The 17,654-nt window shown below is 42.5% G+C and overlaps 1 protein-coding gene across 1 annotated transcript; it reads right to left on the bottom strand.

The window, feature by feature from the left end:
• Nucleotides 1–372: 372 nt before the first annotated feature.
• lrpap1 (low density lipoprotein receptor-related protein associated protein 1) lies at nucleotides 373–17,008 on the bottom strand. The gene is made up of 8 exons (XM_079499350.1): nucleotides 16,704–17,008; nucleotides 15,836–15,980; nucleotides 13,007–13,143; nucleotides 7,955–8,075; nucleotides 7,106–7,261; nucleotides 3,031–3,113; nucleotides 1,852–2,028; nucleotides 373–958 (listed from the first exon to the last, which is right to left on the bottom strand). Exons 1-8 carry the CDS (start codon nucleotides 16,872–16,874, stop codon nucleotides 890–892), a joined length of 1,059 nt encoding a protein of 352 aa, XP_079355476.1. The 5' UTR covers nucleotides 16,875–17,008; the 3' UTR covers nucleotides 373–889.
• Between the last annotated feature and the right edge of the window lie 646 nt (nucleotides 17,009–17,654).

Raw genomic sequence — 17,654 nt, 5'->3', positions numbered from 1 at the left:
AATAGCAGATCTACAAGCTCCGAGTGCCACGCTACAAGCTTGTAGACCTGCTATTTTTCAACAGCTAAAGTATAACATAATACTGTTCCCGTCCTGAATGGGTTTAACTTCTTAATATCCAGAACAGCTTTGTGGCAACTATAGGGCAGGATGCTGGCTGATGTCCTCTGCAGGACTTGCTTGTAAATAATGATCGTTTTTATTTATGCCAAGACTCTAGATAAACTATATGAAAGTATATATTTTTAAACATTGGTGACCTTTGTATGATGTACTGTATGCACTTGTATATTGTTGAATATAAAAAAAAAAAAGATTGCCGTTATGTTTTCAAGTTCATTGTTTTCATTTATTCCTAAACTGGTAACAATACATGGATCAAGGTTTTGATTTATTTAAAAAAAACATTTGACATTATATACAAACATTAGGGTTATCCCGATCCGATCATGTGATCGGAAATCGGGGGCCAATCAGGAAGCAAATAAATTTGATCTGGACATGCCGAGTATCAATATTATATCCATATGATATTAGACTGGATATTGTCTGTGATTTTGCATATTGTACTATTGTGATATAGTCTTCTATGAAAATGAAAATTCGGATCGGTATCGGCACATACTCAAAAACAAATGATCGGAATCGGATCGGGAGCAAAAAAAGGACGTGATCTGGACATCCCCAACAAACGTCATGTATCCTTTGAGCAGACAGGCTTACGAATACTCATACACATCATCATTAATTGGTCATTGCGAATGTAACACTAGAAAAATCACTACAAAATTGATTTATAAAAAACAGTGACTCTTACAGTAGTTTCAAGTAATGGGGCAGAGTATGGAGGGAGTACAGTTCACTCAAAGAAGCCAGGGAGACACTCGTATCAGAGTTCATTGTGCTTGAGTCCCTGGCTGGAGATCTTGTTGTGCAGGTCCTGCATGTGTTTCTTCATCTGAAAGTCAAGAGGGAGTGGATTAATACACAGCATAATACTGACCACATCTCCCCCGTGCCGTCTCACCCAACCAACGTCTAGCTATAAGCCATTAACATCTTTCAGTTTGTTATCTTGTACGGTTCTCTCTCTAGGGGTGCAACACGAAATACAAATGGGCAAAAACTTAGATCTACGAGCTCACTTGTAGATCTGCTATTTAAAAAATAATTGCTGACACTGTTGTGCAACAAAGTATACAAAGGTGGTACATGTATTTGTTATATGGAAAATAATAATAATAACTTTTAACTACAAGACTATTTTGTGCAGCAGCTAGCCATTTACCTTCCCACTGCCACCAACTTGCTACAGTAGCATCGTGCTAACAGGCTCCCTGCTTACCTGGCTCGTAGCCCCCCCACCCCTGTTTGTTTTTAGTCTAGCCAGCCGCTACGAGTTGGAATAAAATCTGGATATACCAAACAAATTATTCCAAGACGTACTTGAAGAAACGTGTCGGATTCATACATCCATCAAGGATTTTATTGGGTAGGCCCTAAAATGATGATGCCCTTGATCAAGTGGAATTTTGGGTACTGCCGATTCTGCTTTGTGGTTTCCTGCCTGATGGCTACAAACCAGTGACTACAACATGACGTAAATTACCACCCCGCTCCCGACCGGATCATAAACCCAAAAAGGAACGCTTTCCCAGGCTAGGCCTTCTCAGACAGTTGTGTAGTACCGGGATCCGGTGGTAATTCCGACGGAGCATTAGTCCGACATGCGGGAACAACGGTCGGACTAGCTGCTTGAACATGCGGTAGGTTGTCGGTCTAATGACTGTCGGACCAATAATAGTGTCGGAACTAAAGCCTGTACCCGTAGTACCTTCTGTCCCTGCCTACCTTGTAGCCCATCTCTCTGGCCTTCTCAGACAGCGTGTTGTACTTGTCCTGGTTCCTCTTGATGTGGTCCTGGTCTCCCAAGGCCTCCACGTGCAGCAGCTTCTGGTGAGACAGCTCCAGCTGTTCCTGGTAGTGGCTGTGCTTCTCCACTTTGGTCTCAAAGTGACGCAACTCCTCCTGAAGGAATAATGGACGGAGAGGCACATATACAGTACACAGTACAGAGGAATGTTAGAATGTCCCCCCTTTCAGACTTCTTCCCCAACTGAAGCACGGTGTTTGGTGGTGGTTTTCTCAATGGCGCTCAGTGTTTTCGTATTTTTTAAAAAACATTTTAATGTTTTTTTGTGGCTTTTGCCTTTATTTTATATATTTTATGGAGGGACAGACAATAGGCTGACAGGAAATGGGGAGAGAGCTGGGGGGAAGACATGCAGTAAAGGCCGTCGGGATCGGGAGTCGAACCCGCGGGACACTGCCAGACTGGATTGCCAGCCAAGGTGCCTGGACCACTGAGCCATATGGCCCAGGCCTTTTAAAACATTTTTAGTTAGATCGCACTCTTCACCGCCATACGAATAGCTCTGGATTGCTAGGAAGTGAAAAAGGCAGCCTCCATGTAAACGGATCGTTTTAATAGAGGGACTACAAAGACCACATACTGTACGATAATAGCCCTAATAGCCTTATCCATAAAAGTGGATTTTTCCTCCTTTCTCAGAGTGACAAAGGATGAATGCTTCGCAGATGAACGCTGCCATGCCTCAGAATTTCAAACGTAAATGCACGCAAATCATTTATCTTATTCGCCCTCAAAGTAGTACGCTGCCAAGGTTAAATTAAAGTACTAGACGTGAATGGAACTCTGGGGAGCTTAACTCATTCTGGGCGGGAACCCCTTTTGGTGTTAGCATTATGTTATTCTTTAGCTATTGAAAAATAGCAGATCTACAAGCTCATAGCGCGCCACCGAGTGGCGCGCTACGAGCTTGTAGGTCTGCTATTTTTGAAAAATCGAAGAACGACTGACATATAAACATTTTTAGAATCTGATCTCAGGTCAAAATGGGTTAAGTGATTCTTATTGATTAATTAAAGGTCTGCTGCCATTTGAAAACTTGACACCGGGAGACATTGCCACGAAAACTCTAGAACTTCAGAGAACACAGAATACTGTACCTTGAGAGACTCCAATTCGTCGTCTGTGAGGTTTGCTCTCCTGGCGGCTTCCCACAGCTCGATCACACGAGGCTCTCTGAACTCTGTACAGGGGGAAAGAGAAGGACACGGATGTCGGCACACACTTTGGCATTGCTTTACCCATTTAGGCCTGGAAAAAAAAGTCTTCTAAATCATGACAGTTTTCTGAAAAACCTGTTAGTGGTGCTCATTATTTCATGTCAAGGACCCCAAAAATGATATGTAATAGGCTACCGACCCCCATCTGAAAATATGTTGTTCCAGGCTAGCCTGGCTAATAAGCCAGACTCAAATCACACTGTCGTGTGGTATTTGAGTCTGGAGATGCTGTGTATGGATCTTGTTTCCCGGGGGGCGGGTTCAAACATTTTCTCTTTGACGCAATTGGTCAGAGCTACTGTCAGTCAAAGGTCTCAAGCATTGAACGTCACTGTACCAAAGCCCGCCCATATTGCATACCGTGTCCCGATTGGCCACACCAGTTCTCTGGTGTAGGAAATGGGCGTACAATTGAGCCTCTCCAGACCGTAATCCGCCGGCAGGCAATTTTTTTTTGCCAATGGCTGATTCGGTCTGGCTTATTAGCCAGGCTAGTTCCAGGCACCCACCAGAAACACAAAATTGAGTTAAAAACGTTTGCTCTGAAAGACTATATATATATATATATATATATATATATTCAGCTCCGAGTGCTTCTGGTGCAGCACGTGCTCCTTGCCCTCGCCCTCCAGGGGAGAGATCACGTTCTTATGGATCTCTGTGGAAACATGGGGAGGATTTAGCAGGGAGTTAACCCGTTTTGACCCGAGGACGATTCTACAAATGGCTTCTAAATCCTGACAGTTTACTGAAAAACCTATGATTCCACTGTATGTCAGTCGTTCTCAAACATTTTCATTTCAAGGACCCCAAAGATTATCTGTATTTGGCCGCCGACCCCCATCTGAAAATATGTCGTTCCAGGGACCCCCCCCCCCCCCCAGGAGCAAATATTTGAGTTAAAAATGTTCGCTCTGAAAGAATATATATTCCAAGATTTGCGCCACATTTTCACGATTTTTCAAAAATAGCAGATCTACAAGCTCATAGCACGGCACTCGGTGCCACGCCATGAGCTTGTAGATCTGATATTTTTCAATAGCTAAAGCATAACATAATGCTTAAAACACCAAAAGGGGTTCCCGTTCATAATGGGTTAAACTGCAACCTACTGTATAGCAGTTGCTGTTCAAAAACATGCATTTGAAATTAATCTATTTTTTTTAACTACATCATTTTCCACAGCATCAAACAAAGCACTTTTCTAGCATTCAATATTCCCAGTATGAAATGGACAGAGAGAGAGAGGCCCGCGAGTGTGGAATGTTGGGCACTCACTGGAGTGTATTTCCTGTCTCATAACTCGGCGCAAACATTATAGAACGATAGATGGGTACAAAAGGGAAAAGGGCAATAAGCCTTTTGACACGAGAAGGAGTATGAGTAGGGTGTGAAGACGAACGACTCGGTGAGTCAGTGGGAGTCAAAGTGAGACTGATTCCCTTCAGTGTAACTAGTACGTGACGGACTGAGACCGGCTCTAAAGATCCCACCACACAGTCATTCTTCTTCCTACCCTCCCAATAGAGCGTTGCAGTCCCGCCCCCTACCATGGCCCAGGAAATGAATCCAAATGCATTTTTCCCATAGACATTTCAAAAAGTATTTATTTAAAGACGGTTACGCCGCGGACAAAGCCAACTTGAGTCGTGACAACTCATGACAACACAAACAATATTTTGGACCAAACAAATAATTACAAAGAAGAAAAACAACAAAAAAAGTGTTGTAACCTGCCGTTTTTTGAGTGGTGTAAACCACTCCTACAACTGGCTTTGTTAGTTTACGTGTCTGTCTGTCTGTGCTCAAAAAATGAGCACGGTTGCTATGGTCACCCAGTTCACACGGGTGTGATTTCATTACGTCAGACATTACGTCAGACCACAGCTGATCAGTCTATATAAGACCTTACACCACTCAGTTCACACGGGTGTGATTTTTTTCTTCTTTCTAATTATTTGTTTGGCCCAAAAAAAATTGTTTGTTGTTATGATTTGTCACGACTCCAGTTGGCTTTGTCCGCGGCGTAAACACCTTTAAATAAATACTTTCTGAAATGTCTATGAGGAAAATGAACGGAGAATCATTTCCTGGGCCATGGTAGGGGGCGGGACTGCGACGCTCTATACTGCCAGTTTTCTATCCAACCACAAAGTTTCAGTAACCGCTAAGGTTGTCTTGTCACAATTATTACATAATCGTCTAATAAAGTATTTGAGGTAATCGCAATTATTTTGTCATCGTGTCCATGTTGAAAGATGTTCATACATAAAAAAGCGGAAATGGCAGATCTACAAGTTTACAACGTTCCACTACATGACACGTGAGCTTGTAGATCAGCTTTTTTGTGCTATTTTTTTGAGTGGTGTAAACCACTCCTACAACTGGCTTTTTTGTGCAGAAGAAATGAGCATGGTTGCTATGTTCACCCTGTTGTAATGACGTAATGAAATCACACCCGGGTGAACAGGGTGAACATAGCAACCATGCTCATTTTTTCTGCACAAACAAAGCCAGGTAATGAAATCACACCCGGGTGTGATTTCATTACGTCAGACATGATTTCATTACGTCAGACAGACCTTACACCACTCAGTTCACACGGGTGTGATTTTTTTAAGATGAAGGAATATGTTAATGTATATTCTTTGCATATTTCAGCTATTTGTCATATCTGCCCTGTGCATTTCTTTTATTACGTGGCAAACCTTTTAAATTCATAGTTTCCAATGTTAAATCACAATTATCAGTGACAGTTAATCATCAATCAACTTGTGACAGCCTTAGTAAGTTAGTAACCACATCCGTCCATCAGTCATTGGACATTAACATTGACCACATTGGTACCCTTGAGTCGTTTTTAAAACCTTGGTGAGCATACAAACCCCCACAATATGTACTGTAACCGTTTTTAGATAGTTTTGAAATTTGTCTTAGCTGTAAACCTACGTAATTCACATGTATACCTTTTCGTTTTTTTCTTTTCCTGATCTATAGACGTCTATTGGACAAAAAATGCTCAGTGGGCCGTTATGATGCGTGTGCTATTCCTTCTGATCAGGGACTCTGGGCTCCAGGTGAATGCAATTAACTTCCAAGTAGGACAGAAAGGGCCAATGGGACGTGGGGGTCCTCCCAGAGGACCAGGCCGGTGGGACGTGGCGTCCTCCCAGAGGACCAGACCAGTGGGACGTGGCGTCCTCCCAGAGGACCAGGCCGGTGGGACGTGGCGTCCTCCCAGAGGACCAGGCCGGTGGGACGTGGCGTCCTCCCAGAGGACCAGACCAGTGGGACGTGGCGTCCTCCCAGAGGATTCAAGATGGAAACAACCGTCCCTCTCTAGAGTACAACTAGAACCGAGTGACCGGAGGCAGCCCCGCTTAGAACTTCCAACTCATTTTTAATGGTGTCTCGCGTGGGAGGCCAAAACCCCCAACGTCGTAGAAGGCTATGTGAGATGAAACAAATCCCACGAGGGAAAAAAACCGAAGAATGTTTTCTCAACACTTTACTGGTTTTACCGTGACCGGGGGGGGTTTGACTCTAGTGGCCTACTTTTAAATCCCATCTTTCATTTACAGTATCTCGAGGTCAATCTGACCACATATCCTGTTACACACCGAGGGCCGAGGTCAGTCTGACCACAATCTCCTGTTTACGCACACACACACACACACACACATTGATTCGATTAGAAATGGAAAGCAGAAGCAAAAAAAAGGCCCTTGGGCAGATCAGCAGATAGGTAGGTTCTGTAAAAACGTGTGTGTGTGTGTGTGTGTGTGTGTGTGTGTGTGTGTGTGTGTGTGTGTGTGTGTGTGTGTGTGTGTGTGTGTGTGTGTGTGTGTGTGTGTGTGTGTGTGTGTGTGTGTGTGTGTGTGTGTGTGTGTGTGTGTGTGTGTGTGTGTGTGTGTGTGTGTGTGTGTGTGTGTGTGTGTGTGTGTGTGTGGCTTACCACTGTCTTCGGTGAAGCCCTCATGGCTTAATTTGCGGAGTCTCTCGAAGCCCTGGTTGAGGTCCCTCATCTTCAGCTTCAGGTCCGAGTGCTTCTGGTGCAGCACATGCTCCTTGCCCTCGCCCTCCAGGGGAGTGATCACGTTCTTATGGATCTCTGTGGAAACATGGTAGAGGATTTAGCAGGGAGTTAACCCGTTTTGACCCGAGGACGATTCTACAAAATGGCTTCTAAATCCTGACGGTTTACTGAAAAACCTATGATTCCACTGTATGTCCGTCGTTCTCAAACATTTTCATTTCAAGGACCCCAAAGATCATCTGTATTTGGCCGCCGACCCCCATCTGAAAATATGTCGTTCCAGGGACCCCCCCCCCCAGGAGCAAAGATTTGAGTTAAAAATGTTCGCTCTGACAGAATATATATTCAAAGATTTGCGCCACATTTTAACGATTTTTCTAAAATAGCAGATCTACAAGCTCGTAGCGCGGCACTCGGTGCCGAGCTACGAGCTTGTAGATCTGCTATTTTTCAATACCTTAAAGTTTAAAATAATGGTTAAAATACCAAAAGGGTTCCCGTCCTGATTGGGTTAAGAATGAAAAGGTGGGACAAGGAGGGAGAAGATTAAAAAAATAGTGGATAGAACAAAATGAGATATAGGGCTGTCACGATTGCACATTTAAGTAGACAATTAACACAAACTGGACAATTTTGCAAGAGACAAGATAGTCCAGTTACAGAATCTCTGCGCCACAAGTGCCTTTTACATTTTCAGCCCCTGCCCCTCCAAATCCCTGAAATTAAGTATAAATTGGGGTTAACTGGGCCGTGGGGCAGCTCACTCACCCTCAGTGCGGCTCACGGTATCCATGACGATGTTGTACTCGTTGATCTTGTCCCTGTGGTGCTGGAACTCCCTCTTCAGGCTCAGCAGCTCCTCGCTGGAGAACTTCCCCGAGCTTTTGGCCTGGTAAGGAAACAGTCATTCATTTACACAATAGCTAAAGCCTTAGTTAAACAGATACAGATCATCCGTGGCAGGAGGATAACATGGAATGGAGGACATTAGACCTCATCCCCCAATACAGTGGGTAGTAGAAGAAAGGATCTGAATCCGTATTCGTAATCGATACAGATACTGTAATTCTTATTTAGCATAACACCACAACAGGGGGAGTTGTGTCAAGATCCAAGGAATCCAGAAATCCAGAATCAAATGCAACCACAAAGTTACAGTAACAAACTAGGGTTGTCTTGTCACAATTTTTATATAATCGTCTAATCGCAATTATCCCATTTAGGACTGACCTCGAAATTTAAAAAAAATCTTCTAAATCCTTTTTTTAAATAAATATTTTCACGATTTTTCAAAAATAGCAGACCTACAAGCTCGTAGCGCGCCACTCGGTGGCGCGCTATGAGCTTGTAGATCTGCTATTTTTCAATAGCTAAATTATAACATAATGTTTAAAACACCAAAATTTGGTTCATGTTGGTAATGGTAACAGTAAGATAATGGCAATCGAGTGAACGGAAAGCATAATAGAATCGTACACTGTAAAGTAGTTCTGCCTGTTCCATCATTCTGAATTTTCTGAGTGATAAAATAAGCAACACAATAATGAACACATTGAACACAATTTTGCTGGAGGTCCCAAAGTCAAAACTGAGATCGTGCCTTTTCTGTAGCTGCCCCTAAACTGTGGAATGAACTCCCCCTCTTAGTAAAACTGTCCCTATTTTTAAATCCCGTCTTAAAACACTTTTTTCCCCAAGCTTTTACCCCAGAGAGTTATTTTTGTATTTATTTTATTTTATTTTTATCTTTTGTTTTATTGTTTGTTTTGTTTTTCTCCACCCTGTTGTATATTTGTATCTCTATAATATGTTTTTGATGATTTTGTGCACTTTTATTTGTGTTTTTTGTTATGTTATGTAAAGCACTTTGGTCAACTCTGTTGTTTTTAAATGTGCTCTATAAATAAAGTTGGATTGGACAATTGGGCTCAGATGACTACAGGACTGCAGGGCGGCAGTGGCTCAGGGGTAGAGTGACCGGTGGAGCGGCCAGATGGTCCCGCAAGGTTCCCAGTTCGATCAGAGTTAGTGTCCAAGTGTCCTTGAGCAAGACTCTGAAGCCCTAATTGCTCCCCATGTGCAGGTTGGTGTCTTGCATGGTTTCCTCCGCCATCGGTGTATGAATGTGTGTGTGAATGGGTGAATGTAATGCACAATATATGTAAAAGCTTTGGATAAAAGTGCTATATAAAATGCACAATTTACCATTTATAGAGAAAGACAGGAGAGGAGGAGAGTGGGAGGGAGAGAAACAGGAGAGGACGAGAGAGGGGGAGGGAGAGAATAGTAAAGAAAAGGTTTTTCTGTGCTCGTTTTGACCCACCACCTAGAATTAGATTCAGAACAGCGTACTGTGGCAGCCCAAACAGTGTCTCCACCAGTGTTGGGTGTAACGGCGTTATACAACGGGAATACTTTTTGCAACGAGTTAGTTTTGCAACTTACTAGTTAGTTACTTAGTTACGTTTCCAAAAAAGTAACTATAATGTTATATTATAATATATTATAATATAATGTCCCTGTTCATTTTGCTGGCAAGATTACAAATTAAATAAAGCCCCGACGACTCCCCCGAGTATCGTTCCTCCTTCCTTCTGTGTGATTTTGCTCCCAACGCGTCCTGAAGTGGTGTGTGGCTGTGAGCCTGTCTGTGTGTGTGCGCTTACACACAGGCTGAAGTGATGTACGCTGTGAGCCTGTATGTGTGTGTGCCTACACACAGGCTGAAGTGGTGTACGCTGTGAGCCTGTATGTGTGTGTGCCTACACACAGGCTGAAGTGGTGTATGCTGTGAGCCTGTATGTGTGTGCCTACACACAGGTTGAACTTAAGTGGTGTACGCTGTGAGCCTGTATGTGTGTGTGCCTACACACAGGCTGAAGTGGTGTACGCTGTGAGCCTGTATGTGTGTGTGTCTACACACAGGCTGAAGTGGTGTACGCTGTGAGCCTGTATGTGTGTGTGCCTACACACAGGCTGAAGTGGTGTGTGGCTGTGAGTGTGTGTGTGTGTGTCTACACACAGGCTGAAGTGGTGTACGCTGTGAGCCTGTATGTGTGTGCCTACACACAGGCTGAAGTGGTGTGTGGCTGTGAGTGTGTGTGTGCCTACACACAGGCAACTTGTTGTGAAATTTAATCGTATGACCCCGTGTTTTACTTCCACAGAGGCAGCTTCTGAGTCTGCGCCGAGATCGTGCACACGAGAGTGTTGTTGAATGTCGAGAGAGGTCTTACCCTCGGTTTCTGTAGGCTAATTTGATTTATTTTTGTTTTGCGGTTAAAGTAATGCGCGCTGTGGTGTGCGGCGTGGAGAGGGCAGGGACTCCCGAGGAGTGCGCACGCTGGCAGGTTGGAGCGCAACAACGTGCAGCAGTGTGTGAGCCGTCGCTGGTTAAATTGAAATAGGCGTACGAGTTGTATTTTGTTGTAGCCTATATGGCCTCATTACATTTAAGGTTTCACCCCAGCAGCAAACAAACGTTTGTTTGCTGCTGGGGTGAAACCTTAAATAAAACAAGAATCCTATTGGATACAAAGTGAGTGCTCGTATTCTTTTCTATCTGCTCCTGCTACCTGAACAGTACTTTGTTACGTTTAATTACTCAACTGAGTGCTTGCGTCCTCTCTTCTCTTCAAGTGGCCTCATTACATGACATATTGTCTGCACTCCTATGTGTATAGGCTGGCGATTGTGGCGAATTATATTCGTTAATAAAGAGAGAGCTGTAAAGGAGATACTGTGTCTATGGTGTATATCATTCTCGAAGTTGTTTTTAACCATAGAGTTGATTAATATGGGCCGTGAGTGACAAGGCGGCGCAATGGCACTAGGCAGTAATACAATGTAACCAAGTTGTGCAAGCATTCGTAAATGGGTTTTAATTGTTTGGTAATTGGTAATTTGGTAATGTAAAAGTAATCCAAAAATAATCTAACAAGTTACTTTTCTCAGTGAGTAATCTTGTAACGCAACAGGATTATTATTAATGGCAGTAATCCAGTAACGAAGTTACTTTAGAAAGTAACGATACCCAACACTGGTCTCCACAATCACACCTGCGTGTGGAGGAACAATTTGAGCTATGGAAATCACCCAGGTGAATGTTCATAGGAGCTTGCTGATGTAATTTCACATTTAGTTTAACAAGTTTCTCAGTTCAGTGGTGTATGAAATGAACTGAAAATCAATTACAACAAAACTTTTGTGATTCCAGGTTATCATTTGACAGCAGACAATAACAGAAAAGGGTTGGAATGACCCTTCTCTCCCCAACATAGATGAACACATGATGCTTTTAGTATGACTATTTTGAATTCGATATTGCAAAGAATGGGATGTAGAGGAACTTGTGTTTGCTGCAGTAAGTGCTGACGACAGTTGTGGGCCCAGAAACTAAAAGGTAAAATAAAATAAAAATAGTCACTCGAGCCTCGAGCCATGAATAGGGCGACTTTTCAACTTCGTCTTCATCAGGGAAAACAAGATATTATTTGTCAGTAGAAAATGTCATATTTTTTGTATCAATTACTAGAGTGTTCAACTATTTAAATGTATTTAACTTAAGCAATAATTACACGAGAGGATGTGCTTTATCGTGATTATTGTGACGCCAGTGATGCGGTCAGGAACAAGGCTTTAGTGGCTTTAGCCACTGATAATTAACTACAACCAGGTCTTCCATTTTGTTTTATGCAGCAGGTGTGTGGGGCTTTGAGGAGGCCACCGAATGTAAAAACATTCAGAGTAGAGCTTTGAGGTGTTTTCTCGGGGTGCATAAGTATACCACTAAGTTGGCCATGAAGGTGACACAGGTTGGGAAAGCTGCCTGACGAGGCAGAGGTGTGAAATGATCAGATTATGGAATCGCCTTAACCCAACTGCCAGAAGAGAGGCTTAAGAAAACTATATTTAATTGGAATAGAAGGTGTAATCATCCATGGAGGTCTCCTCAATTTTCTCACTTTCTGACTCAAATGTATATTTTTTAAATAACCTTCATTGTAACATTAATACAGTCAAATATAAACTGTCCATGTTACATCAGCAGCAATGGAGGGCGGACATTGTGAAAAAAGCTAAATTAAGAAATGATATTCAATTCAAAGAGGACTACATGACTGAACCTTATGTTGCATTTAATTTAAAAAGGACAGAGGTCCCTCTGCCCAGTTAAGATCTGGAGCTTTACCTCTGGCAGTTGAGGTGGGCAGATACACTGGCATTCCTGAGGAGCAGTGACTGTGTGTTCTTTGTGACCTGGGAGTTGTAGAGGATGAGTTTAATTTTGTTTTCTACTGTCCACTATACCATGATTGAAGAAACTCTTTATTTGAAAAGAATTCTGAATGTTTTATGTTAAATTGGTTGTTCAGCAATTCATAGAGAAAGCATGGCATGGTTACGTTGGAGAACGATGTATCCATAAGTAACTGTCTATGTATTTTGTTTATGATGTATCACTGTGTATGTAAAATGTTGTGAGTGTCTTGTAAGCCCGTGCGGGCTGGGCATCTTATGATGTTGGACACTTTTAATAAAAACTCTATCTATCTATCTAACAACCACAAATGTCCCATCGTGCTAACTGCTGTTTTGATCAGGTGTGCCATCACGCTTGTTTAAGCACGGCTAGATGGCACACACACACACACACACACACACACACACACACACACACACACACACACACACACACACACACACACACACACACACACACACACACACACACACACACACACACACACACACACACACACACACACACACACACACACACACACACACACACACACACACACACACACACACACACACCTTGTTCCAGAGTTTGTCCAGCCTGGGGTCATCGAACGTGTCTCCATCTTTAATCTCGTGGTCATGGTCCTTCAGGGAGTTGCTCTCCAGTGGCCGGGTGTCTCTCTTCCCATCCATCCCATACTTGGTCAGGATCACTAGACAGTAGACATCATCAAAGAGACATTATGACTGCTTCCATACAGCATGCCAAAACTAATACTTAGTTGACCAGCAAAGTGACACGTTGTTGTGAGATTGGAGATCTGCTATTTTCACCATTTTTTTATTTTTTTTATGGCTACATTTCAAGAGTTATAGGCCATGACGTGAAGTGGGCTGTTATAGCGCCATCGCTGAAAATAAATTGGGTTCAAGAAGTTGATCATGGCAACGGTAAGATAATGGCAATCAAGTGAACGGAAAGCATAATTGAATCGTACACTGGCAAGTACTGTGTATAGTTGTGCCTGTTCCATCACTCCGAGTCATGCACTACCTCTCAGACAGACGGTCATAAGAGTGCTCTAGGGCATGCTGAGCTACAATCCAATTACCTGGGTCCCCGCAGTCAGTGACACAAGCCTCAGCAAATGGCTCCATATAGTCACCATACTTTCTATAACCCATTCAGGCCTGACGTCGAAATTAAAAAAAAAAAGTTTTCTAAATCATGACAATTTTCGGAAAGATTTGAGGCACATTTTAACGATTTTTCAAAAATAGCAGACCTACAAGTTCATAGCGCGCCACTCGGTGGCGCGCTATGAGCTTGTAGATCTGCTATTTTTCAATAGCTAAATTATAACAATGTTTAAAACACGAAAATGGGTTCCCGCCCCAAAATGGGTTAATGGTTAATGTGGTTAAACGCTAACGTGACATGGATGCGTTCCAGGTCTCAATGGGATAAGCCCAACTATAGTGGTGTTATCAGCCACTGCCTGCTCGCTCGCGCTCTCATTAGGACAGCAAAGGGATGTACGTATAGCATCTTCCATAATAAATGAGCTGGTGAAAATGAAGTGTAGCCAGCCACCTGTCAACTAAGCCTTCGTTTAGTCAAGCTAGCTAAGGGCAGATTATCAGAACAGACCAAGCAATTCATTTTTTTTAATTTTAGTCTCACAGTGCAGCCCAACGAAGATCTGCCTTGCAAGTGTTCTTTTTGCTGGCACGTTTCGTAATCGTAATAGGCGTGATCCTTGGTCCTTTAAATTAATTGCTTCTTGAATACGTTTTGAAAAATATGAGTGGTCCAATGCTTGATGCATCACCTCCAGATGTGCACGCGCACACACACGCACGCGCACACGCACACACAATTTTTTTTTAAAGCTCTACTGAACACCAAAGAAGCTTACAATACCATGCTCAGGGTGGGAAAGGAATCAGTACGACTGAAGTGTTCGTTTCCACAAATCTCTCCGACTAAAATATGATAAGCTCAAATCTGAGTGTCTATCTTAGGACAGCTTTTCAATACTTTTGCCTATATAATTCTGCCCCCGTAGACTGTTCTTGTACTTGCTGAATCAGCAATGTCATGAGCCAGTAGTGCTTCATCATCAACTATGAACTAGTTACAGAGTTAGGGACTCAAGGGAACGCCTCTAAGGCACAGATGAGATAATATATATAGATCATTATAAGACACATGTTAGGCTATCTCCGGACACTTTAAGCCAAAGAACTGTCATGAGCTGGAAAGCATGAAGGACCCTACCGCCAATGATGAATGCCAGTCTATTCACAGCTTTTGCATAAACATAAAGAAATGCAATGCAATGCAATAATACTTCACGGTCCGACTCCTGAATTACCTACAACAGTCTCTCAATTAGGTTTTAAGTCTCTACAGGTAGATTTTCTAATCTTACTGAAATTAATGAATGAGAACTGCAATATTACAAACGCATATTTTGTGTCTTGTGACGTATAATTGAATTCAAAAGCACAATACATTTTCCATTAGACAGAGATCTGTTACATCTCTCACATGATGGTGCATATATCTCGTCTTTTGCATTTTTAGGGTTATCATAACACAGGGCCTATGTTAATACAGTAGGAGCTTGATAGTTGATATCAGTGTTGTGTTTCTGTTGTAATAAGTGTAAAGCTCTGTTTAGTTCCTCTCTGTGGTTACTCCTCAAAGGCCACGTGTGTGCTTTAGTGTAAATTGCAAGGTCAACACGTCATAGCTTATAGTTCTGAATCTGATTCATTCTGGGAGGCAGAATATAAAGTGAACTTAGAACACACATCAGGTCGACCTTGGCTCATGGTAGGGTAACCGGAATGCTCGCCTTAAAACACACTTGTCCTCATTTCTTTCCACCAACCTCACGCTGACCGCTCGGTGGGGGCGGGTTCTTGTACTCATGTATTTTGCTTTACTGAGAATAAGGTTAGAAATAAGTTTAGGGTTAGGCTAGTTTTACTGGGGTAGGAATATTAATAAGTAAGCCTTGCCGAGCCATGAGGCCCATCTCCTGTTTCTGTAGCAGCGTGATGTACAAGTATACACCCCCTGGACATGACGCTAGTATGTCGCAGGGACTTACCCCCAATCCAACCCTTGATGCTGAGTGCCAAGCAGGGAGGCACTGGGTCCCATTTTTCAGAGTCTTTGGTATGACCCGGCCAGGGATCAAACCCCCGACCTCCCAGTCTCAGGGCGGACACTCTAACCACAAGGCCACTGAGCTGGTAGGAATAGGGTTAGGTTTAATTAAGGTATACTATACGTTTAAGAATAGCAGGCAGAGCATTTACGTCGGGCTGTACACCCGAGGCGACTGTGTTTTGAGGCGAGCGTTCTGGTATTCCCTGGTAGCACTCGCTCACCATTGAAGTTGCGTCGGAGCTGGGCCTCCTTCTCTCCATTCTCGTCCAGTCCTTCAGCCTTGATCTTCTTCCACTGCAGCTCATCCTTCTCCTGGATCTTCAGATCGCTGTGCAGCTCTGACAGGCGCACCGGGGACAACTGCATCTACACACAAGCCATCATGACAATCACAATAGTGTTTTAGCAGTGATGGAAAAAGTACTCCAATCATGTTTTGCTTTGTTTTGAAAATAGGAGATCTACAAGGTCACAATGTGTCGCATTGCGACGCATTGTGAGCCTGTAGATCGTCTATTTTCAAATGGAGGAAATGTATAGGCTTGAAGTGGTACTGGTTAATGCATGTTTTGTAATAATCAAAATCTGCTCAAGTTTTCAAATAATTTAAGTGGAGTAAAAGTAAAGTAAAGTAAAAAATAAAAAACTCGAAATTGTATTAAGTACAGTACATAAATATGCATTTATGTAGTAAATTAATGTAGGGTTCTAACCTGATCTCAAATATGATTTATGCAAAACAAACCATAAGTCTCAACAATATAATACAGCAGAGAGGGGGGCAGGGGTTACTACAAAAGTAATCAAACGCTACAATACGTTCTTCACCCATCCAAACATGATTGATTTATTAAATACTTTATTAACATAGTTTCCAGAAAAAACAAAGCACAGAAAAGTACAGTTCAATAAGGTCTGCGAAGAGAATGTATAACCCAAGAAAGCACTACTGTATATTATGCCTTGTTTCCATTGGGGTCCTTCATATTCAAATCATCTGAACATTATTTATCATTATGACATATGAATTACTACACATTTACAGTACTATGCATTAAAAACATCTATGCTATAAATGTTGATACGTACCCTTAGAGACTTCTCCCACACTTGGTTCAATTTAGCTATCCTGAATTCTATCGCCTTATTAGTTCCATCACTGCTGGGTTTATCTTCATTCGCCTCCCTGGAATATCTCCCTGCCATCGCATGATCCACAGCGAGACACAACAACACGGTGAGCAAACACACACACTTCATCTTACCGATGCGATCTATGCGCGTCTATTAACAACGTAAATAATAGATGCAGTGTTGAAATATGAACAATTTAGCCGGCCAGTGCCGTTTACGCTCCTCTTGTTATGGTTTGATCATTGATGAGTACCACACACAAGTCATGTGCTCGAAGGGGGGTGGGACCTGCCCGCCTCCCCCGAAGCATTGCATTGTGGGATATGTAGTTTCATATTCGGATGTTGCCGTCGTTCCTGAAGCTTGTTCGAATATATTTGAACTACAATTCTAGCAATGACGCTCTCCGCTGTTCCTGAAGTAACGGAGGCTGTAGACGTCTGAGCGAATAGGAATGCTCCACGCGTGGAAACTGACAGGTGGATGTTGGGCCAATCAAATAATGTGCGTAAAGCTGGACCAAGCAAAATAAAAGGCCAATGCACAGAAGAGTGAACCTGTCTATGTAAATACTTCAATCAATCGATCAAAAAGAGGTACCAGAATCTGTTGAAAAATCCTTTGCAACATTTTTTTCCATTTTGAGATATAGCAAAATAGTCATGAATCTGGGATATGCCACCTTGGGGCTTTCTGGGAAGTAGATTTTTGTAGTAGTTATTTACAGTAGCATGCCCAATACTGCCAGAATCCATTGAAAATAACCTTTATATCAATTATAAAAAAAAATACTTGAGTAAAAGTACAAAAGTATTGCTATCAAAATATACTTAAATACCAAAAGTAAAACTACTCAAAAGTACAAGTTCAAAATGTATTAAAAAGAAATCTTCGATCTATAAGCTC

This window comes from Electrona antarctica, assembly GCF_951216825.1.
Source record: "Electrona antarctica genome assembly, chromosome: 4".
Taxonomy (NCBI): Eukaryota; Metazoa; Chordata; class Actinopteri; order Myctophiformes; family Myctophidae; genus Electrona; species Electrona antarctica.
This window is presented reverse-complemented; position numbering and strand designations above follow the sequence as displayed.